Source organism: Salminus brasiliensis, chromosome 7 (assembly GCF_030463535.1).
Source record: "Salminus brasiliensis chromosome 7, fSalBra1.hap2, whole genome shotgun sequence".
Taxonomy (NCBI): domain Eukaryota; kingdom Metazoa; phylum Chordata; class Actinopteri; order Characiformes; family Bryconidae; genus Salminus; species Salminus brasiliensis.
This window is the reverse complement of record NC_132884.1, coordinates 36640553-36664624: the sequence shown is the minus strand read 5'-3', so window position 1 is coordinate 36664624 and position 24072 is coordinate 36640553. Positions and strand designations below refer to the sequence as shown.

General features: G+C 41.2%; 1 protein-coding gene across 5 annotated transcripts in view; it reads right to left on the bottom strand.

Moving 5' to 3' along the window:
• Positions 1–24072, bottom strand: part of LOC140560375 (cadherin-22) — a 242907-nt gene that overhangs the window by 58137 nt on the left and 160698 nt on the right. For all 5 annotated transcript variants that reach the window (XM_072684811.1, XM_072684810.1, XM_072684813.1 and 2 more), the window contains 4 exons: positions 18143–18310; positions 9773–9960; positions 9201–9457; positions 2614–2750 (listed from right to left, as the gene is read on the bottom strand). In XM_072684811.1, coding sequence (XP_072540912.1) covers positions 2614–2750; positions 9201–9457; positions 9773–9960; positions 18143–18310 — 750 coding nt within the window. The remainder of the gene's footprint in view (positions 1–2613; positions 2751–9200; positions 9458–9772; positions 9961–18142; positions 18311–24072) is intronic.

Below are 24072 nucleotides of genomic sequence, written 5' to 3'. Positions count from 1 at the left end.
TAATAAAAGCGTATTTGTCCTGTATTATTAAACGTTAAAATGGGTACAGAAACCAATTTAAAAAAGTGCCAAATGATGCATTTACTGAGCAATTTAAGACTTTGGTTGGGGTGATAAATGCTCCTATGCCTGTTATTGTGCATAGGGACCAGCGATTAAACACTGTAATAAAAAGAAATCATAATTATTCATAGTCTTATTATTATTAGTCTTACTGCATAGCTTTGCTGTCCTCTCTTTGTGTCCTCTCAGTGCAATGTGCTGTTAGCAATCTGAAGAGCTTGTAGCCGGTTAGCTTTTAGCCTTTCAGACCCAACTCGCTTCCCTGGGTTTGGCTTTCTCAAATCTTATTGTAAAAATGTGTCTTTAGCTCCAGTTCGGTTCAGCTGAGATATTCCAATTTGATTTCAAGGGAGTGAATGATGGAGAGAGGAGACGGTAAAAGGCTAGACGCACGCAAAGGTTTTCATGGGGTGTCTTTACTTTTTCACATGACTGTATGTTGATGGTGGACATCTGTATGGTGGATAATAAACATTATCTTCTGTCATGTAAATAAATCCAGCATGAGTAAGCAAATATCAGAGGCTAGACATCAGGTACAATATTCTACTCCACACTGCAACAGTTTAGCACCCTTTGTCCCCACATTGATCCGCAAGTCTGACTCTTTGAAGAGCGCTAATTACGTTCATGAGTGGAGTGCCAAGTTCCATTAAATGGCTGTGAGGCCGAGTTTCTGAGTGCTGGTTGCGTTGTTTCTTTGTCCACCAGCTTCCTCACAGTATATTTTGATGCAAGCTGAGAATGATAGACAGAGATATTTAGAGGGAATTCTTATGAGGTCCACCAGTGACTTCGTTAGTTGGTACTTTTTTTTTTTGTGTGTGAAGCTGCAGATGAAAAAGGGCTTTATCTCCAAGAGACAGGCCTGTGTCTCTGACTGAGAGTGCAAGAATCACTGCCGCTCCCTCTCGGCCTTAAAATAGCCAATTAACATTAAAATGCGCCAGTGAAAACCTAACGCAGGCCATCATACAAAGGCTAGACACACAGTATTTGTCTTCCAGCTTCCACACTCCCAAATGACCATCATTCTGACAAACAGTTACCATTGTTGTCTTGCTGGCTGGTAATAAGCTTTTTATAATTAAACAAATACTGTGGTGGAAAGGATCCAAATTAATGCTCAGTGAAATATGCATTCAGCTGCTGTATAACAGTGAGACCAGGCTGGCAGATTAGATCTATTTGAGCTGAGAGATTTAGCAATATAAGTATAGTATATTAGCTAAATATAATTAATAAAATGGCAGTTAAGGATGTCTGCAATTCCCTTCCAAAATCTAGTTTATCTAATCAGTCTTTCATTAAAGTAAATCAGGTGAGCTGCTGGTGGAACTACACAAACCAATACAGTCTCTGAGGTTCAACCCATTTTCTGCTCACTTTGGGTGAAGACTAGCACATATCTCCTCTGACACAAGTGAAGCCAGCCACACCATTTTTTTTTGAACGACCTAGAATTGCTAGAATAGCCAGCGAGCTCGGAGGAATACTCCCAATCCCCAGCTTGACTACTAAAGATAACAGATGCGTGTGCTGACCAACATCACAAAAGGAGACCCCACCAACATGTGGGGAGGAAGTGCCATCAACTCACCCCTGAGAGAGCAAAGCCAGTTGTGCTCTCTCAGGCTCTGGCTGCAGATGGCAAGCAGCATGACCTGGGATGGAATCAGAACCAGCCATCCACGGATCACAGTGACCGTGTCTTAGTCCACTGGACTACTCAGAGCCCCCAAACCCGTATTCCTCTAACTGTGTTTTTTCTAATTAACATATCAGTAACTTTACTGACCAACAGCCTATTCTGACCACTGACCACACACACACACACACATCATTTATTATTTATTATTATATATTACAACTTTTGCACAGTATTGTATAAGAAATAATCTTAAATATTATAAATACAAAAAAATATATACATATACAATACTGTGCATGGGGTTTAAGGCACCTAATTGCATACATTTAAAATACAAAATAAATACATTTGAATTATTTAAAAGTATGTAAGAAAGTTTTTATTGTAGAAGCTCCAGATCCTATTAGAACAGATGCAGGTAAACAGAAATTCAGTAAAAGGAGCAAGAATCTTTCATTCTGAGGAAAGTAGTGAGATCTTTTGAGCTAGTCTGAAGAACAAAGCTTGGTTCCAGGTTTCTCCTGGACACCCCCATTTAGCAAATTGAGAACTTTAAATAATACTCAGTGAAAGAGTTGCAAATGAATGAAGCACTTCATCTACTTTCACAATGGCTGTGATTTTACAGGCAGCGCTGAATCTCAGCTATCCCTGTGGTGTGGTATTAAACGCATGGTGGCCAGCTTTCAAAGAATCACGCATTCAGAAAAAAGCTACCCATTCTAAATTGTAGCTCAGAATAATAATAATAATAATAAAAAAAAAAAAAACAGGAGGAGAAGCAGGCAGAAAATCTTGCCGTGAAAGGGCATATGCTTTGCCTCCCATTTATTCAAAGTGATGTGACAGGCTTTAGGCCAAAACACGTCTGTCTGCCTTTGAAGGAGCGGAGGACGTACCTGCTTCTACGGCTGTCACTGTGATGTTGTGCCAACCCGCCGTTTCCCTGTCCAATATCTTCCCCAGGGTGATGGCACCAGTCACAGCATCAATGTTGAAAATCTGTTCCTGGTCTGTGCTCCGGTCTATGGAGTATCTGGACAGAGACAGTGAGAGAAGAGGACAGTCAGTGTAGATGTCAGTGGACATGTATGGGGATGTTTTTTTTTTCTTCTCCATAAACTAAGAATATGACAGAAACAGTACAGAACATTATCAAAGCTGTATTAAAACTGCATCCTTCAGCACGGGTATGAAATGAAATTTGCTTTACTTATGAACATTAATCTAAACTCAAGACTCATTTGGAGAAAGAGATTAAATCAACCACAAAAGAAACGGCATCTAGTAAAGGAACTAAAAATAGGCTTTTGTGTATACAGTATATGTCAGGTTACATGATAAAAAAGTGTGTGTGTGTGTGTGTGTGTGTATATATATATATATATATGTGTTTTTGGAGCATTTCTATTGGTCCATTCATCATGATCTGCAAAAATCGAGATTTACAGAGACAAGGTGGGGACACATATTCTGTTAAATACATTAAGCTTCATTAAGTTGCACCCATTGCTGACACAGATGTGCAAATGCACACACACAGCTCGTCTAGTCTCTTAGAGAAGTATTACTAATTGAATTGGACTCTCTGGAGCAGACAAACATAACCCGTTGGCAGCATGCCTGCTTCCACTCTTTTTTCTGAATGCAATCAAATCCTCACAGCAATGCTTAAATATCTAATAGAAAGCCTTCTTCCCAGAACAGCAGAGACAGTTACTCCAACAAAAGCGAGATAAGCACTTTTAAATACACTTGATTTCAGAAGAAACAGTGAATGAGCAGGTGTCCCAATACTTTTGTCCATACAGTGTGATTATATATATATATATATATATATATATATATATATATATATATATATATTATAAATATTATAAACATAAGTTTTTCTTTTGCTGTAAAGGTGTAATTTTAGAGAGGCAAGGTTTGGTGTGACACTGGCCATAGATCAGTATATTAACCCACAGAAACTTAACATCAAACATTAACATCAAAGCGATTATGAACTGGATGGATTTTAATTAGTCATGAAAACGAAATCTGTAAATAATTAAAAAAACAAAACCAAAAAAAAACCTCAACATTACTTTAAAGAAAATAGGTTTTTATATGCAACTACAGGGGGAAAGGTTTCACTGTCTCTCGACACACTCTGCAGGCTGAGGGGATATGCCAGACAGCTCCTGCTGCCAGATACTCCTTTCCAAACTGGTGATTAATATTTCATGCGGCACTCCAATAAAACCAAAACACATTTTTATTTTCCGCGTGCTGCATGTGCACCTCTTAGAAGGTTACCGAGTCAACAAAACACAATGAGGGCTTTAGCTAGTCTCCCTCACTTCACTCATCCCTTTATGCCCTTTTAAAAATGGCATTGGAAATGAATTGAGTCATTTTGCTCCCGTGTTACTTTGTGGTTATGTGAGTTAATGGAGGGTGCAGGACACTCTGCTATTTTCTTTTAATAATAGTATTAAGAACAATAAAGGCAAGCCATCTAGCCTAGGTGCAGATTTTAGGCCAAAGAGAAGAGATGGAGACACTGTATGGTTCCTGTATGGAAGGTATGGGCTGAGTGCTTGCCGCTAGGGCTGGGCGATATGGTAAAAATACTATATCACGATATTTAAAGACTTATTTAGCGATATACAATATTTACCACGATACATGTAATAACAGACAAAAAAAAACATCAGTAGTGACAGATTCTTATAAACTACTATTCAGATCCTCTCCTGTACTGAATACAGTGATTTATACTCAACATCTGCAGCTCTTCATCTAATTAACCCAGTCTAATTACACTGTTAGTAATGAAACCTGCAGCTGATCAGTGTATATTAAGCACTATATTAACAGTCTCCTCCATAGGCTTAGAAAAGCATATTGTTATCACGCTAACAAAATTGATCACGATACGATAAAATACTGTAATATTGCCCAGCTCTACTTGCCGCTGTTCGTGTTATGGTGGCTGATGCACAGTTAGTGTGTTAGTGCAAGTGTCAAATAATGTGTGAAGGTGTAGTATGATCTGATGGTGACTAGGTGCACCAGGGATGCAGATTTTCTGGGGATGCTGACAGCCCGGAGGTGAAGGGTCAGAAGTTTCAAGGTCAGGCAGATACATCCTGATGCAACTGGCTAGACAGTTAAAGTCCTGAAGATTGACCATCTGTTCAAAGAATACAAACATGTTGTATGTCCCTCCCTGAGGTTGGTGGTTGGTGTGGCACAACAGATAACACCACTACCTGCTAATAAGCTACCACACCATGTGGGAGACCAGGGTTCAATTCCTGGTCTGGCTGACAAAGAGGCAAGACTCCCATCACTACATTGGCCCACCTCTGTAATATGAGGAGAAATATATCTGGAGAAAAGCATCAGCTAAATGCCTTAAATGTAAATGGATGAGACTGTAAACCAACTATAAAGCTGTGCACTGAGAACGGACTGCCTGCAGAACGGACTGTGAACTCATGTACAGACGAATTAAACAACTTCATATTCTGCACCCTTCTGCAAGTCTCCAGCTCCTGTTCTTCTTCTTCCTCTCTGCACGAAAATGCAAGTGTACAACACATGAATACAGTCACTCCACCCCAGAATAACAGAAAAGGTCATTTCTAATGGAGTTCATCTGCAAAAAAGAGCAGAGAGAATCAAAAGAAGCCCTGAAACCCTTTCTGTATTCGCCCCCTCTGTTGCTGCTGTGTGGAAACGAGGTGGGAAAAAAAGAGAGAAATCACTGAACAGAAGAGGAAAAGATTCTGCTAACTGCAATGCCAACAAAAGTGTCAAAAGGAATCTGTGTGAGGCGTGCAAAACTGTGTGTAAATTCCCACTCAGCTTGTAAATGTTTATGAGACTTGCCATTAAGGCGATGGCACCAAAGCTTGTCGTAAAAAAAAAAAAAAAAACGCCCTGCGCCACAAAGTTGTGAAGCTTCACACTCTCATATCACCAATAAAGAGCAAATTTCTTGGTGCAAACTTGTGAAAGGCAAGAAGAAGAAAAAAAAACAGCAGTTTGCTTGTATTGGCTTTTACACGACTGCGGCACAGAGGCGGCTCAGAAAAGCCAAGAATAAACAAACACTAATGGAGGGGTGTTTTCTGCAGAAGTGGTGCTGGTTCCTCGGGGTCGCCCGTTGGCATCAGGGTGGTGTAAGTGGGGGAAGGAGCCATGAGGCTGTGGGCACGACTCTGCTCGCTTAGCTGAGTCCAATAGAGATGATTAAAGTGCTACCGATGGGCATGGGAGTGGTGCCATGCAGGAGCACGTGCCAGCCAGGCAGCCAGGCAGCCAACTCTGCCGCTGCACTGTGCTTTATAACACCTGGAGCACTTTGAGGTCTGTCTCATGCATTTTTAATGGACGTAATTTGCACTGCGGGTGCGCCAGTGCAAGCGAGAGCGTGTGTGCATGTGTGTGTGCGTGTGTGTGGCAGAGACTTCATGGCCAGTCTTCGGCTTTTATCCCCTCAGTGCCGCACCTCGGAAAGGTAGCAATAGGCTTGCTGTATCTCTTGGTGCTAGCGGGTCCTGAGAATAGTGGGGTCCATCAGTGTGTTTACAGGGCTAAAATAGGCTGTGGCCACACCGCAGGCCTTGAAGCTTAATTATCAGTTTGTGTGGTGGTGGTGGTTGTGGTGGTGGGGTGTTGGGGGGTGGAGGGGTTCCACTCTGCCTGTTATTATTCCTTGATTAAAAGTGACCCACATCCGAGATCAAGGAAAATACAAAGCGGCTGACTTGCATACCAAAAATAACAGGACTAACAGCTACCGGAAGATCCTGTGATAACATTTTGGAATAGTTGGAGACGTCTTTATGCATCTTGTGCTCTGCTCTTAAGCTGAACCTGATAGTACGGCCTGACCTGGCCATGTTGGCAGTGGTTTTAAATATTGTCCATTTTTTAATGATTCAGCGGACGGTGGAACGGCTGATTTTGAACTGTTCTGAGATTTTTTTAAACCCCTTCCCAGACTCATCTACATCTACAACCTACTTTCTGAAGGCATCAGAGAGGTCTTTGGATCTGGGCTCTTTGGATCTGGCCATGGTGATCTCACGAGTGTCTGTCCAATGCTGTAAATGTTAATGTAACACAGACATGGTAGTGGCATGGCAGTGCTTGTGGTGGTGGTATAAGTGTAGGAGATACAGCGGCAGTGCCCCTGAAAAGTTGAGAATGGTCTATCACACAAACTATCCAGCCAGGATAGTTCTATGGTCATAAACACACTGCTGATGCCAACTGATGACATTCTATGTATTATGCATTATTTATCATTTTCATAACATATCATTTGCCATTTGTTATTCATTTTGGTAGTGGAGAACCCCCACACTGCAATTCTCATTTTCATGCTTTCATGCATGCTAATGAGCTAATGAGCTAACTATTGATTCAGAAGTTAAGTGTTTTGGCAGCAGAAAAATCATAAACATATTACCAGAACTAGTAATATTACCAGAACTAGAGATAGACAGAGGTCTACATAGATATAATTTAGATATTGTGAAGAAACTGTTATTAAATAGCACTGCAGATAGACTTCTGCATGGTCCATAGTGGTCTTACCAGATGAGTCAGATCTACCAGCACACAGCTAAATAGAAGCTACTGACACTGGTCTCACATTTACCTTTAAATTGATGTGTAAATGTGTCAGTAAAGGTAAGAGAGAGAAAAAGATACAGGGTCTGAGGAGTTGTTAATTCCACCTCTGACATCTCTCAGCTGGTACTGTGGGTACAGAAACTGCTAGAGGTGCTGGCACGGCTGAGTTTCAACAAATCACAGTTCCAAAATCGTATGCCTGCTGTGAAAAGTGCACTGGATTTCGAAGACTAGAGCATAAGGAAATGTTTTCAGGTGCTGCGTATGCCGTGCATAACAGATGTGTGTTAGAAACTGAGGATAGCAGGTTGATAACCGAGTGTGTGTCGGTAGAGTCACCGGCCTGCTCTGAAAGCTGAACTTGGATATGCTTCTCTGACTTGGAGAGTATATCTCTTCATAATAGGCCCACTCAACAAAGGAAATACATCCTTGTCTAAACTAAGAAATGTGGACAGGGCCAGGTCATAAATTCACAAGCAAAACACTCACACACAAAACTGCTAAACTGCTAATGTGAAAGTTTCTGAAGACAACTGCCAGAGTTGAGTTTCTACTAAAGCTGTGGAGAGATCCAAATCATTCATAGAGAACACACCAGCTGACCTCATTTACAGTCAATTGCTGTGCTTCCTGTGGGTTTGTGCTGTACTACTGTTGGTAAATTTGAATTATTATTATTATTATTATTATTATTATTATTATTATTATTATTATTTTGTATACAATAATAATACAGTAACAGATTTCAATGCTACAAAACCAACCTATAAATTGCATTTTAAAAGGTTTAATCATTTATTTTATAAATACAAGTTATTAAATGATAGTGTTGTGTGTAATGATGAGTTAATGATGATAATGCTAAGCAATTATTATTATTATTATTATTATTATTATTATTATTAAATGAATGCATTCAGCTACTTTAGGTACAGATAAGTGAATGCACACACACACACACACACACACACACACACACAGCTTGTCTGATCCCTGTAATGAAGTACTGCCAATAGAATAGGACTCTCTGGAGCAGATAAACATGAACCAATTGGCACCATGTTGCCTAATGCCTAGTGTGGGCTAGATGGGTATAAAGCCCCCCAGCATTGAGATGTGGAGCAGTGGAAGAACTGTGTTCTCTGGAATGATAGTTGGGGCTCCATTCAAAGCTTTTGGGATGAGTTGGGGATGAGGTGGGTGATCATCCAACATCCTGACCTCGCTAATGCTTTTGTCGCTGAATGCAATCATATCCTCACAGCAATGCTCTAAAATCTAACAGAAAGTCTTCTTCCCCGGACAGTAGAGGCAGTTCCTCCAACAAAATCAGGATAAGCTCAAACGATTTCAGAAGAAACAATTAATAAGTTGGTGTCCCAATACTTTTGTCTAAATGTTTTCCTGAATAATGTATTCAAATCATTGATATGCTGCCAATTAATACGTAAGTAAAACCATGTTTAGTATTTATTTTAATAGTGACCTCTAGTAGTAACATGCTTTAAAATAAGCATTTACAATATTGTTCAATATTCTGGAATCATTCGACTGAACACCTGGTGATTTTGCCAACAGTTATCAGCAATATTACATTTCCACTGATATGTACACAATGACCCAATAACTGCCCTTAACATTTAACCCCTCAACTGCTCCCTGGGTGCTGGGGTGTTCTCACTGCCCTAGTCACTAGAGTGTGTGTGTGTGTGTGTGTGTGTGTGTGTTTACTGCCCAGGACTGGTTATATGTGCAGGTTCAGGTCTACTGTACTGCTGTACAGTGTGTTTCTTGCTGCATACTGAATTGAGCATATGGCTTAGGCATTAATAACAAGACAATTTACCTCACAGGTACGTTATCCATATCTGGGTCCTTGGCGGTGACAATGCCCACAAGAGCCCCTTGCTTGGCGTCTTCCTGCACTTCCATAATAGTTCCAGCGGCTGGGAAGAAAATCGGGGGCTCGTCCGTGTCTGAGACACTGACCCTGACGATGGTCTGGTCCCGGAACGAGCCCAGGTCCACAAAACGAGGGTCCACATGCTTGTTGACTGCCTCCACCACCACATTATGAGTGCGTTTCTTCTCAAAGTCAAGAGGCTGCAGAACACACGAGAAAAGGCAGGTAAAAATAACAAATGATCAAAAAAACACAGCTTTGAAGCTTTACAATTCCAGAGTTATCAGTCAAGGTGAGTGCTCTGCCACGTCTACAGTGTAAGAGGGACACACAGACAAGCAAGATGCCTTTTCATTTCTTGGAAAGTACATATTGTTTGCCCGCCACCCACAGCCTTAGAGTTATCTGAGGCTAGGCCTTTACTCAGATGAGCATAACGCATGAGTCAGCGAACACAGTGAGCAGGCACATCCTTCATAACAGGACGTGACACGTTGGCGTGGTCTTAAGTCTACCTTCTTGATGGTGATGACGGCCTCTTGGGTGTCTCCATCAGTGGAGACTTTGAATAGCTCTCCTCCTTCCTCGTCTTTGATCAGGTAGCTCATATCCGTGTTCTCGCCCATGTCCGCGTCCGTGGCGATCACCCGGCCGACCGAAGTGCCGATGGCTGCCCCTTCCGAAACGGAGAACTGATACATCTCTGAGAGGGTAAATACAGGGAGAAGGAAAACAAGGACAGGTGGGTACATCAAGTAAGTCTCATATTCCCTCTGCTGTGCTTTAAATACAGTAGGCCAGCATATCTATCAGCAGCAAGGCAATGCATGTGCTCTTGGCACAACACTGGTCAATTTATGAATGTAATGCTTTGGGGACTTTATGATTCAGGATGCAGAACTCGCAGCCTGTACACAGCCGCTTTTAATCCCACAGCGCACCGCGGTAGCCAGAAGTCATTACTCGGATTTAGTTCGAAATGCAGCCCTTTTTGGCTGGGCCCAAAGTGAGGCATTATGTAATTATGCCATTATGGCAACATTGCGTAGGAAACACAAGCACATTGACCGAAACTGGAACTGAACAGGCGACTCTTGCATGGTCAGGGAGTAAGCAAAGTAGAGTGAATTCCAAACCAGGCATTACAGAACTACTAATTAGCAGAAAGAGATGCTTGTAGTTGATCATTCTCAATTCTCCACAATACTCAGTGCTCCACTGGTTTAAGGAAATAGACAAAAAGTGACAAAAATGTCCTACTTTCTAAACTGTATTACCATTCCCTACAATAGCTAATAAAATAGTGTACATACACTCATCATGGACCTGAATGTCATGGCAATATTTGGCTTTGAAAGATTTCTAGAATAAAAACACACATGATCCATACAGGAGCACTGTGTACTTCTAGAATTCCAGACTGCAATACTCTGCATACTCTGTTAGCCTTCATTCACCCTGTTCCTCGATGCTCGGGACCCCACAGGACCACTACAGAGCAGACTGTATTATTTGGGTGGTGGGTCATTCTCAGCACTGCAGTGACTCCACTGACTGACATGGTGGCGGTGTGTTAGTAGTGTGTGTTGTGCTGGTACAAGTGGATCAGACACAGCAGTGCTGCTGGAGTGTTTAAACACCTCAGCATCACAGCTGGACTGAGAACAGTCCACCAACCAGAAATATCCAGCCAACAGCATCTGACCTGTGGGCAGCGACTAGAGGACTAGAGGATGACCAACACAAGCAAAAGCAGCATTAGATGAGTTTCTGTCTCTGACTTTACATCTACCATGAGGTTGACCAACTAGGTAGAGGTGTGTAACAGAGTGGACAGTGAGGGAAACAGTGTTTAATAACTCCAGCAGCACTGCTGTGTCTGATACACTTGTACATTGCATCACAAATTAACACACTCGCCAGCACCATGTCAGTCCCACCACCCAAACACTACCTGCTCTGTGGTGGTCTTGTGGGGTCCTGACCATTGAAGAACAGGGTGAAAGGAGGCTAACAAACTATGCAGAGAACAATAAGGTGAAACTGACAGAAAATATTCTTCAAGAAGGGAGATTACCTTAAAAAATGGCAGTATAACTTACAAATTGGAAACCAACAAATTGAATTACACTCCAATTCTGCCAAGAAGAGTGTTGGTAGAGTGAAGGCTACCAAAAAGACCTGGACAAGGACTTCCTAAGGAACATTTAACAAAATATTAGCTGATGGTTTGTATATTTCTGACCTTGTATGTATATTGTTGACCTTGTGTTGATTTTAGAACCCCCTCCCCCACCACAAAACAAACTTTCTCTAATAAATATGTGTGGTGTACCAGTATACAGGCAGCACTAAAGGCCTGATATTGCCATGATCGTAATACCCAGAGTAGAGTAGAGTGTACAGTATGTAAACATTGGACCACTGTGTGTCAGACCTATAACAGTGCTGCATGTGCCTGCTATCAAGAATATGAAGCGTAATATCACTCTAACCCGCAGCACAGCAAAGTGAGCTTAGTGAATTAGATGGCAGGGAGAGAGAGAGAGAGAAAGAGAGACAGGGAGAGAGAGAGAGAGAGAGAAAGAGAGAGAGAGAGAGAGACTGGACAAATGTGTGGACTTGAGTGGTTAAGAAGAGAGAGGAGAGCAAAGGAAACAGGAGGACCATTGAGATGAAGAAGAAAAGAGGCACTGGGGACTGCAAGCCTGACTCACACACTCTTCTCACTGTAATAAATCTAATGCTGTAATGCCTCACGGAGGGAAGAAAAGGGCCAAAGAAACAACATAAGAAATGGGTGGAAAAAAAGACCCACGTGTCTCTCAAATTTAATATGTCTGTGTGTGCTCCTTTCTTCTCTTCGCTTTTTATTTCGTTTCTGTGGGGAGCTGCCAGACGTACACACACACACACGCGCACAGAGCCATACATACCCCTAGTGTTCCCCTGACATAAGCTATATTAAAAGCTTCACCCAGCAGGTCCTCGCTGATATGTAAGCAACGAGACAAAGTGCTTTTCATTTGTCTGCGGCCGTGCCGCTCGCACTCTCTCAGAATCCCCTATTTCAAGCCCATGCACATCGGCGTCTGCTGCCGGAACGCTTTGTAGGCCGGGCACACGGGTGTGTTTGTGATGGCTGTATACACAAGACTGATGGGCTCCAGCAAAAGACCTTTGGAGCTGACGACGAGGCCCGAGCTTCACTTACTCAATCAGCCACTCTAAATGGATCAAGCTGCTCGATACATAGCAAATAGCATAAGACACTCTTTCACACTGCAGGAGCTTTTCACTTGGCAGCCCGCAGCGGCTCGGAGCTAGTGAGAGTCTGCTCTGTCCCAAGACCTGCCTATGCCCCTAGCTGAGCACTTCCTTGGCTAATTTCAAGTATTCTGATAATTTCATTAGTCCTCTCGCAGCAGTCTGCGACTCGTGGGCTGCTGTAGTGTAGTATTACAGAAAAAGTCAGAGGAGCATCTACCTGTCTAGAGAACATTCATCTGGATCCATGTTCACCCTATGGAACCCTATATTGCGATGGTGGCAGCACTGTATTGGGATGGTCTGTAGTAGATGCTCACCTGACGTTCTACTAATCTTCAACTGAATGCCTATTAAACGCAAATGACCATGCTTCTGCATGTAGTCCTGCACCTAACCCTAACCTTACTCTACCCTAGGCCTACCCTCTTTAGGGTTAGATTTAGGGTTAAATTTAAGGGTAGGTTAGGATTTGGGTTAGGATTAGGATTTCAGGTATAGGTTGAGGTCATGGTTAGGATTTAGGGTTGATTCAAGGGTAAGGTTAGGTTAGATTTAAGGGTTAGGTTGAGGTTAGGGTTATGATTTAGGGTTGATTTACAAATAAGGTTGAGGTTGAAGTTAGAATTTAGGGTTGATTCAAGGATACGGTTAAGGTTAGGGTGGTGTTAGATTTTAAAGTTGATTCAAGGGTCAGGTTAAGGTTTGGATTTAGGGTTGATTTAAGGTTTTGGTTGAGGTTAGGGTTAGGATTTAGGGTTGATTTAAAAATAAGGTTAAGGTAAGGGTGGTGTTAGATTTTAATGTTGATTAAAATGAAGGTTAGGATTTAAGGTTGATTTGAAGGTAAAGTTAGGTTATATTTAGGGTTTATGTTGGGGGTATGGTAAGGATTTGGGGTTAATTCAAGGATAAGGATCAGGTTAGATTTAATCTTGAGGTTAGGATAAGGTTAGGTTAGATTTAAGGTTGAGGTTAGGGTTAGGGTTAGGATTTAGGATTGATTTAAAGTTAAGGTTGGATTAGATTTAAAGTTTAGGTTGGGGTTAGGGTTAGGATTTATGGTTGATTTAAGGTTAAGGTTGGATTAGATTTAAAGTTTAGGTTGGGGTTAGGGTTAGGATTTATGGTTGATTCAAAGATAAGGATATGGTTAGATTTAAGGTTGAGGTTATGATAAGGATTTAGGGTTGATTCAAGGATAAGGATAAGGTTAGATTTAATCTTGAGGTTAGGATAAGGTTAGGTTAGATTTAAAGTTTAGGTTGGGGTTAGGGTTAGGATTTATGGTTGATTTAAGGTTAAGGTTGGATTAGATTTAAAGTTTAGGTTGGGGTTAGGGTTAGGATTTATGGTTGATTTAAGGTTAAGGTTGGATTAGATTAAAGTTTAGGTTGCGGTTAGGGTTAGGATTTAGGATTGATTTAAAGTTAAGGTTGGATTAGATTTTAAGTTTAGGTTGGGGTTAGGGTTAGGATTTAGAATTGATTTAAAGTTAAGGTTGGATTAGATTTAAAGTTTAGGTTGGGGTTAGGGTTAGGATTCATGGTTGATTCAAAAATAAGGATAAGGTTAGATTTAAGGTTGAGGTTATGATAAGGATTTAAGGTTAATTCGAGGATAAGGATAAGGTTAGGGTTAGGTGCAGGGTCACATTCAATAGAAAGTTATTTACACTCAGCTTAGAGTTCAGTTGCATTTAATACAGTTTGTCAAGTTGAATATCAGGTGAGCATCTACGAAGCATCTTTAATGGATCATCCAAGTAGTGATACTGCGATAGCCCCTTTTAAAGTAAGATTATGTAGCATTTTTACCATAAAATAGCAATTCCAAAATCACGTTGATGCTCCACTGATGTGAAACAGGGAGAACAGCATCGCTACTGTCGTCAATCCAGTCTTAGCATGCTGCTAACTGCACTATGGAACTTTGATAAAGCAGACAGGAAAATGCTCACGAGAACTGGGTATCACTGCATAACCTGTAGTGTAAAATCAAGAAATATTAATGTAAAATGTATGCATGCTACAAGGGGGAGGGGCTTAAGCGTGATTTGTCTTCACTGCAGTGTTAGGGTTAGGATTTAGGGTTGTAGGGGATCCCTTGAGTAAGCAACACCAATTCTACATAATGCTGCTTTAACAATTTTACACTTTCTGCCAGAAATGTTGCAGAGGCCAGTGGTGGCTCAGCGGTTAGAGTGCCTGGTTATCGATAACAGGGTTGTGGGTTCGATTCCCGGGCTCGGCAAGCTGCCACTGTTGGGCCCTTGAGCAAGGCCCTTTACCCTCTCTGCTCCCCGGGTGCTGGAGTTGGCTGCCCACTGCTCTGGGTGTGTGTGTGTGTACTCGCTGCCCCTAACACGTGAGTGTGTGTTCACTACCAGATGGGTTAAATGCGGAGGACACATTTTGCTGTACAGTGACAAATACGTGCACCTTTACCTTTAGAAAACATTGCCTGCAGATCTTCCTTGTGCATGTTGACAAGTATCAGCTTGAAGATCTGATGCTTTCTGTGTTCTACCATATTTTCTGTCACTATATCAACATTTCTGAAGCTCATTCAGAGAGCAGTTCGGGTCAGGTAATGTACTTTCTGCACTCAATCAAAAAATTCTCAACACCTCTTTGCTCTTTGCTCAAATGTCTTTGCTCATTTTTGTGCTGGTCTGGCCTATGCAAATCATTCCACTGCAGGACCTGGTCTTAAGGACAAAATACACTATTTATATTCTGCAGGATGTCATTGTGAAATGTACTGTGCAATCTGGAAGGCAATAACCTTGCACATAATAAAGCTATCTCCTTCCACCCCTACAGTTTTAAATCCTGATAAACAATTAGATTCAGGCCTTAAAGCAATGTGCAAATGACCCATCAAACCAATCACAGTATTTTTTTTTTTACATTTTTTTGTAAGCTGTGGGCATCTTGATCAATCAAAGCTCCAGACGAGTGAATCTGTGGGTATATACAAACTATATGTCCAAAGCTTGTCTAGTCCCTGTAGAGAAGTACTGGCAATAGAATAGGACTCTCTGGAGCAGATGATCATGAACCTACTGGCCCCATGTCTAATGCCAGGCGTTGGCTAGAGGGGTATAATGCCCCCAGCATTGAGCTGTGGAGCAGTGGAATTGTGTTCTCGGGAATGATGGCTGGGATGAGTTGGGGAGTTGGGGATGTGGTGGGGTGGTGGTCATGACCTCACTAGCACTCTTGTAATGGAATGCAATCAAATCCTCACAGCAATGCTCCAAAATTTACCAGACAGCAGAGACAGTTACTCCAACTAAAGGGACAAACTCTTTTTTTAAATACTCATGATTTTGAAGGAAACCGTGAACGTGCAGGTGTCCCAATACTTATATGTCCATATAGTGTTCACTGGGCATGGTGCCAAAAGGTTCATCATTATCTGCTTAAGAGATTCCTATTCTTTTGGCAATACTTCTCTATAGGAACTAGGACTTGACAAGCTGTGTGTGCACATTTGCACATCTGTGTCAGCAATGGGTGTAACTTAAAGTAGCTGAATGCATTTATTACAAGGGGTATATTAAGAATATGCAAAGTAACAGTGTATAAACTGGCATTCAGCGAACCATGCCTTGATAGGTGTTTGAGGGTTACAATTGCTATCAAATTGTAGTGAAAATATTTGTCTCACATGGCCTTGAGGGTGATTTTTCAACATTATTATATCTCTTCATTTAGTGCACAGTCCGCACCACATTTGTAATGCACGGTCATGCTGATGTCATATTGTTTGGGGGAATGCTGTATGAAGCACATGACTTTCTGTCTCCTTGAAAAACAACACGACTGCAGTTTGCTGGCATTTTATTACAACCTCAGACCTTAACGACACAAGCATTATGGCTGTGACTGAAAAGGCTCTCTATTGATGTTTAAGGGTACTAATGAGTCTGTCGGCCATTTTTCGCTGAGCGTCCGAATCGCAAAGTGGAATACGAACGTGATTTTGAAGGCACTATATTCTCTCACAATGCACTCGAGATTTATAGTCATCAGCTGAACGTGGACCACAATGCACAATGCATGAGACAGTGGAACGAAATGGACCCTGCAACGTTTGCTCATATAAGCAAGTGATAGCGAGCCTCTGTAACCACCAAAGCTGTGAATTTCAGAGGTTTTCTGATGTAGTTTGTTAATAGGAGGTTTATGTTTCTAAGCAACAACGGTTAAAGATTATTCCATGAACAGCTCTGTGCTTTTACTGACTGTACCTCAGAATCCAGTTTGTGTGTATGGTGGAGCCTTAAACACGGCTCAGCCACTCAAGTGTTTGTCTATGCGACCGGTGCTGATGCATGTTGAGGACGTTGAGGAAATAACTTGCTAGTTAGTAAGTTACTTAGCAAACGAAATAGTCTCCTAGTCAAAATTTTGATACACCTGGTTAAATGCATGCTCATCATCATCTTAAAAACCTTCCTAAATGTTAGAAAACAAGTAGACACTGGGGACACAAGGGTATACACTGCAGTATAGGACGTTGTGGCAGAAGGGGCAGAAGTAGGCCCTCGTTGTAGACCGTGGCAAAGTGTGTGTCATGTTGACCATGAAACTACAGTATGTTCATGAAAAATAATACATCAACATTTACTCTTTAATTTAGCAAGACCAATAAATAGCCTTAATAGTCAACATGGCCCAATCATCCCCTATTAGGCCCACTTGAAACCCCCCAGCCAGGACATCCTAACTATGGTGGATGCCTGTGTGTTTTTATTTGAAAACAAAAAATATGGTCACCTTAACATTTGATCAACAACCACTCCACCAGATGCGTCCAAACTTTTTACTGGTACTGTATATATTTATGATATTTAGCTGACGCCCTTATCCAGAGCGACTTACAAGAGTACTTGCATCACAGAGGTGGGCCAATGTAGTGTTAGGAGTCTTGCCCAAGGACTCTATTGGTGTAGCACAGCATAGTCACCCAGACGGGGGAATAATGTATATATATATATATATATATATATATATATATATATATATATATATATATATATATATATATACATATATATATATATACAGTACAATAATAATGAGGGAGTAGGGACCTTTTTCGGTCACAGCCTGTGTCATCGGTTTTAACATACTAGCTACACAGGGCTGCCAATTCTACTAGTAATCGAGTAACACAATAAATATTTCTATAATTATTCAAATAGCTTTAGCGTAAAGTTTTTAAAAGCCAGGCAATGCAGTTCCCATTCCAATGACTAATGTAAACTAGGACGCCTATACAGAGATATTGGGAGGAAATATAAAAACAATGCAAAAATGCCTATAAATGGGTCAGGGATGTTCTGTTTCCAATAGCAGGGAAGTTTAGTAGTAGATTAAAAACATGCATTTCATTTAATGTGAATTTTTAAATCAAGAAATCGAATTTAATCGGATAAAAATGACATCCCTGACTGAACTATTTTACCCCATACTTTTTTTTTTATATATAATGTTTTTCAATATTGCACAGGAAGCTTTATGTCCAGATCCACAGGAGACAGAGTCACAGAAAGGGCATTCCTAATGGCATGTGTCTGTTTTAAGGCACTCTTAATGCCCACTCACTCTGAGGGAAGCGTGGAGGGTTGTCATTAACGTCCGTGATCACTATGGTCACCGTGGTGGAGCCAGAGAGACCGCCCATTTGGCCTGCCATGTCTGTTGCCTTGACAACCAGCTCGTAACGGTCCTGCGTCTCTCGATCGAGATCAGCCACTGCCGTTCGAATCACTCCTGAAGGGAGAAAGGGAGAGAGAGAAAGAGAGAGAGAGTAATGGAGAGAAAGCTGCATGGAAAGGTCATATTAGCCACTTGTAGTCAGAGTGGTGATGCTGGGCATATTCAGCTTTAAAGAGAGGACTATCAGCTCCAATTAAGACAACTATTAGACATAATTGCAGCCGGGTTTGATTCAGACTCTGAGCCAAACCATCACAAGAACGATCTTTTTTTGAACTGTACAAACCATACCAACACTTTGTCAGACTGCCCATCTGTTGAGGTTAATATGATCTCATTTGTTAAAGCCATTCTGGAGTATCTTCTTCTTTGAGCACTGCACATTTCGGATTTCTTACAGACAACAACCACCCCGGTAAAAACAAACCAAATTCAAACACTGCTTTAGTGGCTGAAGCAAGCATCCCCCGACAGCAGATGATTCTAGGACAAATGCAGCCCAGTTAAAGCACTCATGGGCCGGCAATGGCAATGGCAAGTGCAATGGTGGCCAAAACTCACCCAGCTGTAGCAGAACATGTAAGGTTTGTCATGACACTTCGAGCTCTGGACCACATGTGGCCCACATGCAGCCCACCCTGTGAAATGTTTCAACGGCATTTCTATTTTCGGCCCAAACTGGCCCAACTTGTAGCCAGCTGTGGCTGTGTTCCGGCACCCAGATTCGGTTGAAAATCATCGCCGTCATTCCACAGTGAATGAAAGCAGAACTGTGGACCAGAACTGGGTCATGACTCATTTGCTATCTGGGTCGAATAAAAGTTTGAAAAGGATTAATTAAACAACATAAGAGCAAACTCATGTCGCACTGGTCAGGTGACTGCAGGCCAGTGGTCATTAAAATGACACCATCTTACGCTCTTAAATATGAAGATGCTACAAAAGGGTTCTTTGAGGGAAGCTGGAGAAGAACCACTGTTGGTTCCATAAAGAACTATTGTTGTATGTGTGAAGACGTCGATGTACATCCTCAATTTAAAGGTTCCTCATTGGTAAAGCTGTTTATCTGTGTGGGCAGCAAACATGCATTTGTTAATAAAAATGAGAATACAAATAAATTAACACTGCATTGTGATTTGATGTGTGTGAATGTGTTAGCTTAACCACTTCCAAAGCTCTCCTGGAGGAAGCCCAGTGTCTACAGTTCCCATACATCATCGAGTTTATCTAATCAATCCTTCGTTAAAGTAATTTAGGTGAGCCGCCAATGGAACTCATCTAACCCATCCAGTGGTCAGAGTTCAGAGAAGTCAGGAACCAAATGTGTGTTCCTCTAACTGTAGTGTGTTCTAACTGTAGTCCTGCTAACTGTGGTCTTCTAACGTCTAACCATAATCTCACTGTGTTCTTCAATTCTATTCAATTCATATTTATTTATTTAACACTTTTCACAACAAATGTTGTCACAAAGCAGTTTTACAGAGATCTGGGTCCGAGCATCTTTTGAGCAAGCCAATGGCAACAGTGGCAAGGAAAAACTCCCTCAGGTCGAGAGGAAGAACCAAGACTCAGAAAGGGAATCCATCCTCCATTGGTCGACACCGAATAATAACAATAAAACACACAACATGAATAAAAACAACAATAAAACAAAACTGAATTAAGAAAAATTAAGAAACACATGGCAAATGTGGCGTCAAGCCATGAAAGATGAAAACGGGAGTGAGATGATAAAGTCCATGAAGATAAACAGTCATGCAGTGAGGTGAGGTGGTCTTCCAACAGTGGTTTTCTATCAGCATTCATTCTCACTACAGTCCTGCTAACTGGTCTTCTAACTATATTGCCTCTAACTGTAGCTCTGTGTTCTTCTAACTGTAGTCATGCTATACGTAGTATGTTTGTTCTCTCCTGGCACCAAAGGGGTGAAACCAACTTCTCCTGGGTGTCCGAACTGTCTTCTAACACAGACTGAGGACCCACCTCTTTTGAGAGTACTTGGGCAAAGTGTAGTATTGAGTATTGTGGTTTCCATACTGAGATTCCATACTGGTATCTGAGATTAGAGGGAGCTTTGCTGATAGAAACTAGCTAAGGATATTTTTCTGAGTGACCAGTGAAGCACTTTTGTAAGTCGCTCTGGATACAAGTATCTGCTAAATGCCTGATGTTAATGTAGTACTTTTAATTGCGTTCTAATTTGTGAAAAACTATAGTTTTTCAAACTGTGGTCTTCTAACCAGCTTATCACTAACTTGGTTGAAAACAACACATGTCTTGTTTATTTCTAGTGTAGTTTATTTGTATGTATTAGTTATATAGAGTTTCTGCAGAGTTTTAGAAACATATTGTGACTTGAACATTACTGCATATTTATCAGCACAGTCATGCAAACACCATTTACCATTTTCTTCTTCTAATTTTTCAAATCTAGATCTAGATCTTTACATTGACTTCCTGTAATGACTGGGGGGTGTTGAGACATAATGCAAATACAAGCTCCTTTTATTTAACATTTTAAAGGTCAAATTAGTGCCGAAAACAGACACCACAGAGCTGAGATGAGCAGACAGATTCATGCCAAAAAAGACAAACTAGAAATAAAACCTAAGGACATAAACTAAATAGGTTTGGAAACCATAAAACCCAAAGTCCTAAACATCAGAATTATCATTAACTAAAGCCAAAAACACGGAAGACAACAAGGAAACCTTGAGAGGACAACAAGATGGCAGGGTTACAAAAGAGGCACAGGTGGGAACACTAATGACAGGGAGGAGCTAGGGGGGAGACAAGACACAAACAGATCCATGTGCTACTACACATGGCAGAGCAAAACAAACCCAGAGACCAGAAACAGACATGGGCAAGACACTGAAAGCTAAGACATTTTTTTCTTGTCCTGTAAAGTTGTGGTTTTGGAGATGCAAGGTTCTTGCGTGAGAGTGACGGTTTAATCCATTGGGGTGCATGAAAGTCCACTTAGCCGTGCTCCGACTGGATTTTGAAGGATAGCTTAGTTCCTCTCACCCGGTCAATTCAGAGCGATGTTAGCCAATTATGGTCACCTTTGGGTCACATATACACACTTGAGTAGGTATCAATCTCCTCTTAAGTGCATTCAGCCATCCTACAGTGTGGCCTGGTTGATAGTTTGAGGAAGATGCAGTGGTTGGCTACACCAGACACGGAGGAAGCAGGAGCTAGCCCTTACGTATACCCAGGCTGGTAGCAATAGGGGAGACCTACGTAGATCTTTAAAAGTACTTGGCAGTGGCTAAATCCGGAGACGATTTGGCATGAATAAATAAATAAATGAGAAAATCTATTTCAAAATATATCAAAGCTCTCAGAGCAGAACCGCTGACCCAGGTTCATTTTCTGCCTTCAGCATTTTAATGTATAATGGTATTATATGGATAGAGAGGATCAGTGGATCAGTGTTCTCACTTTGCTAAATAAATACGGGCCAACAAGAGCAATAAATAGTAGGTTACGCTGTTGCCTTGGGTACATGTGGTGTTTTCTTTCAACACCCTAGAGAAGCTGAAAAATACGCTATTAAAATATTTTAAAAATAAGATGCATTTAATATTTTTATATTCTAAAAATGTTGAGAATGTAGAAAACCGTCCACAAACCATCTGTTCAACTTATAATTTACAATATGTAAGATCTTTTCATCTTCTCAGCTGCATGAAAACACCACATATGCAGGAAGGAGGAAGATATTAATTTGAACAAATGCCAAAACTGAGCATCACAGCTATAAATAACAACTCTACAACCCTACATATCTCCACAACGGAAACTTCAAAATTGCCATGACTACATTAGGTTCTACTACACCATGATTTTTATATTATGATTATGATCAGAGCAGTTCAACAGTATAGATGGTTTGGTAACTTTTTGGTATCAATAATTTATAAATAGCTCTGATCAGAGGAGGATAGATGGGTCCCCCTTGTGAGTCTGGGTTCATCCTAAGGTTTCTTCCTCCAGCTCTGAGAGAGTTTTTCCTTGTCTCTGTTGCTATTGGCTGCTCACTTGGGGTCTTAGATTTTTCATGTCTTTTTATGTTATTTATTTTTCTTTTACTAATTACTAATTATGTAAAGCTGCTTTGTGACAACAGTTGTAAAAAGGGCTACACAAATAAATTTGACTTGACTTAACTCTAACTTTTGACTTTCTTTCCAGTCATTTTAGAGCATTTCTATAGGCCCATTCATCATTACACTTTGATACAATGTAAAGCACAACTGCCATATTCACATTATGTCAGAATGACAAAAATGGAGATTGCAAGGTTTTTGCAAGACAATATCTACAATATATGTCCAAATGTTTGTGGACACTTCTTCTAATGAATGTGTTAGCTACTTTAAGTTGCCTCCAACTGCACACAGCCACAGCTTGTCTACCTTGTAGAGAAGTACAGCCATAGGACTCTCCTGAGCAGATAAACATGAACCTATTGGTCTAATGACAGGCATAGGGTAGTGGGGTATAAAGGCTCCCAGCAGCATTAAGCTGTGGAGCAGTGAAATTGCGTTCTCTGGAATGATGGTTGGTGCTCAATCCAATAACGCTCTCGACGATAAATGCAATCAAATCCTCACAGCAATACTCCTCCAAAATCTATCACAAAGCCTTCTTTCCTGCACAGTAGAAACAGTTACTTCAACAAAAGCTGGATAAACTCTTTTTTAATAGCCTTGAATTCACAAGAAACAACGAAATGAGTGGGTGTCCCAATACTTTTGTCCATATAGTGTATCTCTGCCTGTCTTTCTCTCTTTCCCTACTGTGAGCCTGGCTGCAAAGATCCGACAGCCACAGGCAATGTTGTTGTGGCACAACACATCTAGTGTTACCTATAGTTCAGTGAAGAAGACACAACGACTACTGCTGTCAGGCAGGGAGCACACAGAGCAAGGCAAAATCCGCTTCCCCTCTCAGGCAGAAGAACGGGTGAAGCAAGGACTGATCACTTACAAATGCGGTATGAAGTTATTCAGATAGTAAATGTTCCATCTGGAAGGCATTTGAAGATACTGTACGGCTCTTCTGGGAAAAGCACAGTAGTGCTTCATATTAAATTGGCAGTTTTACACTTGGATTTGATTCCTTCACATATTTTGACCAGATTTCAGAGAGGGAACTGAGAACACTCCTGATTAGAGAGCTTCAAGCAAAGTAATGAGATAAATTCATCAAAAGGTTGAAAAACATGAAAGAAGGAACACTAGTGCCTTCCAAAGTTCGAACTACCCCTGGACACAGCGGACTCACCCCGCCCGAACCTCCTAATGAATGACAAAGATCAACAACCATGGACAGGGTTTAAGGATTTTTAATGACTAGGGGATGTTAATGGGGTCATCAGTTAGCACGGGCCGTGGTAAGAGGCCTACGACCTACAGCCTGTCAATCTCCAGACCCTTTAACTGATCTCAGATCTGTTAAAAAGTGTATGCAAGAGCTTAAAGTCTGCAGGCTAACATTGCTCAGCCATGGCCATTCATCATCCCTGGCATTCGGGCTGACCAAATCAAGGCACACAGCCCTTCTAAAAGAAATCATTAAAAGTTTAGCACCGTTCCTCTGGGGATATTTGGAGGCATCGAAAGCTCACATATGTGTGGAAGATTAGAGCGAAGACAGTATTGGTGAAGGAGAGGAGTCGTGTACTGGCTTTGGCAGGCTTTGGATCCCAGTCGGAAAATAGATGTCAGAGCGTCTGTGAATGTGATACAGCACATTATGGGCTTTGTTTTTCTTTTGTTTTTGTTCCATCTTTCTTTTCCCTT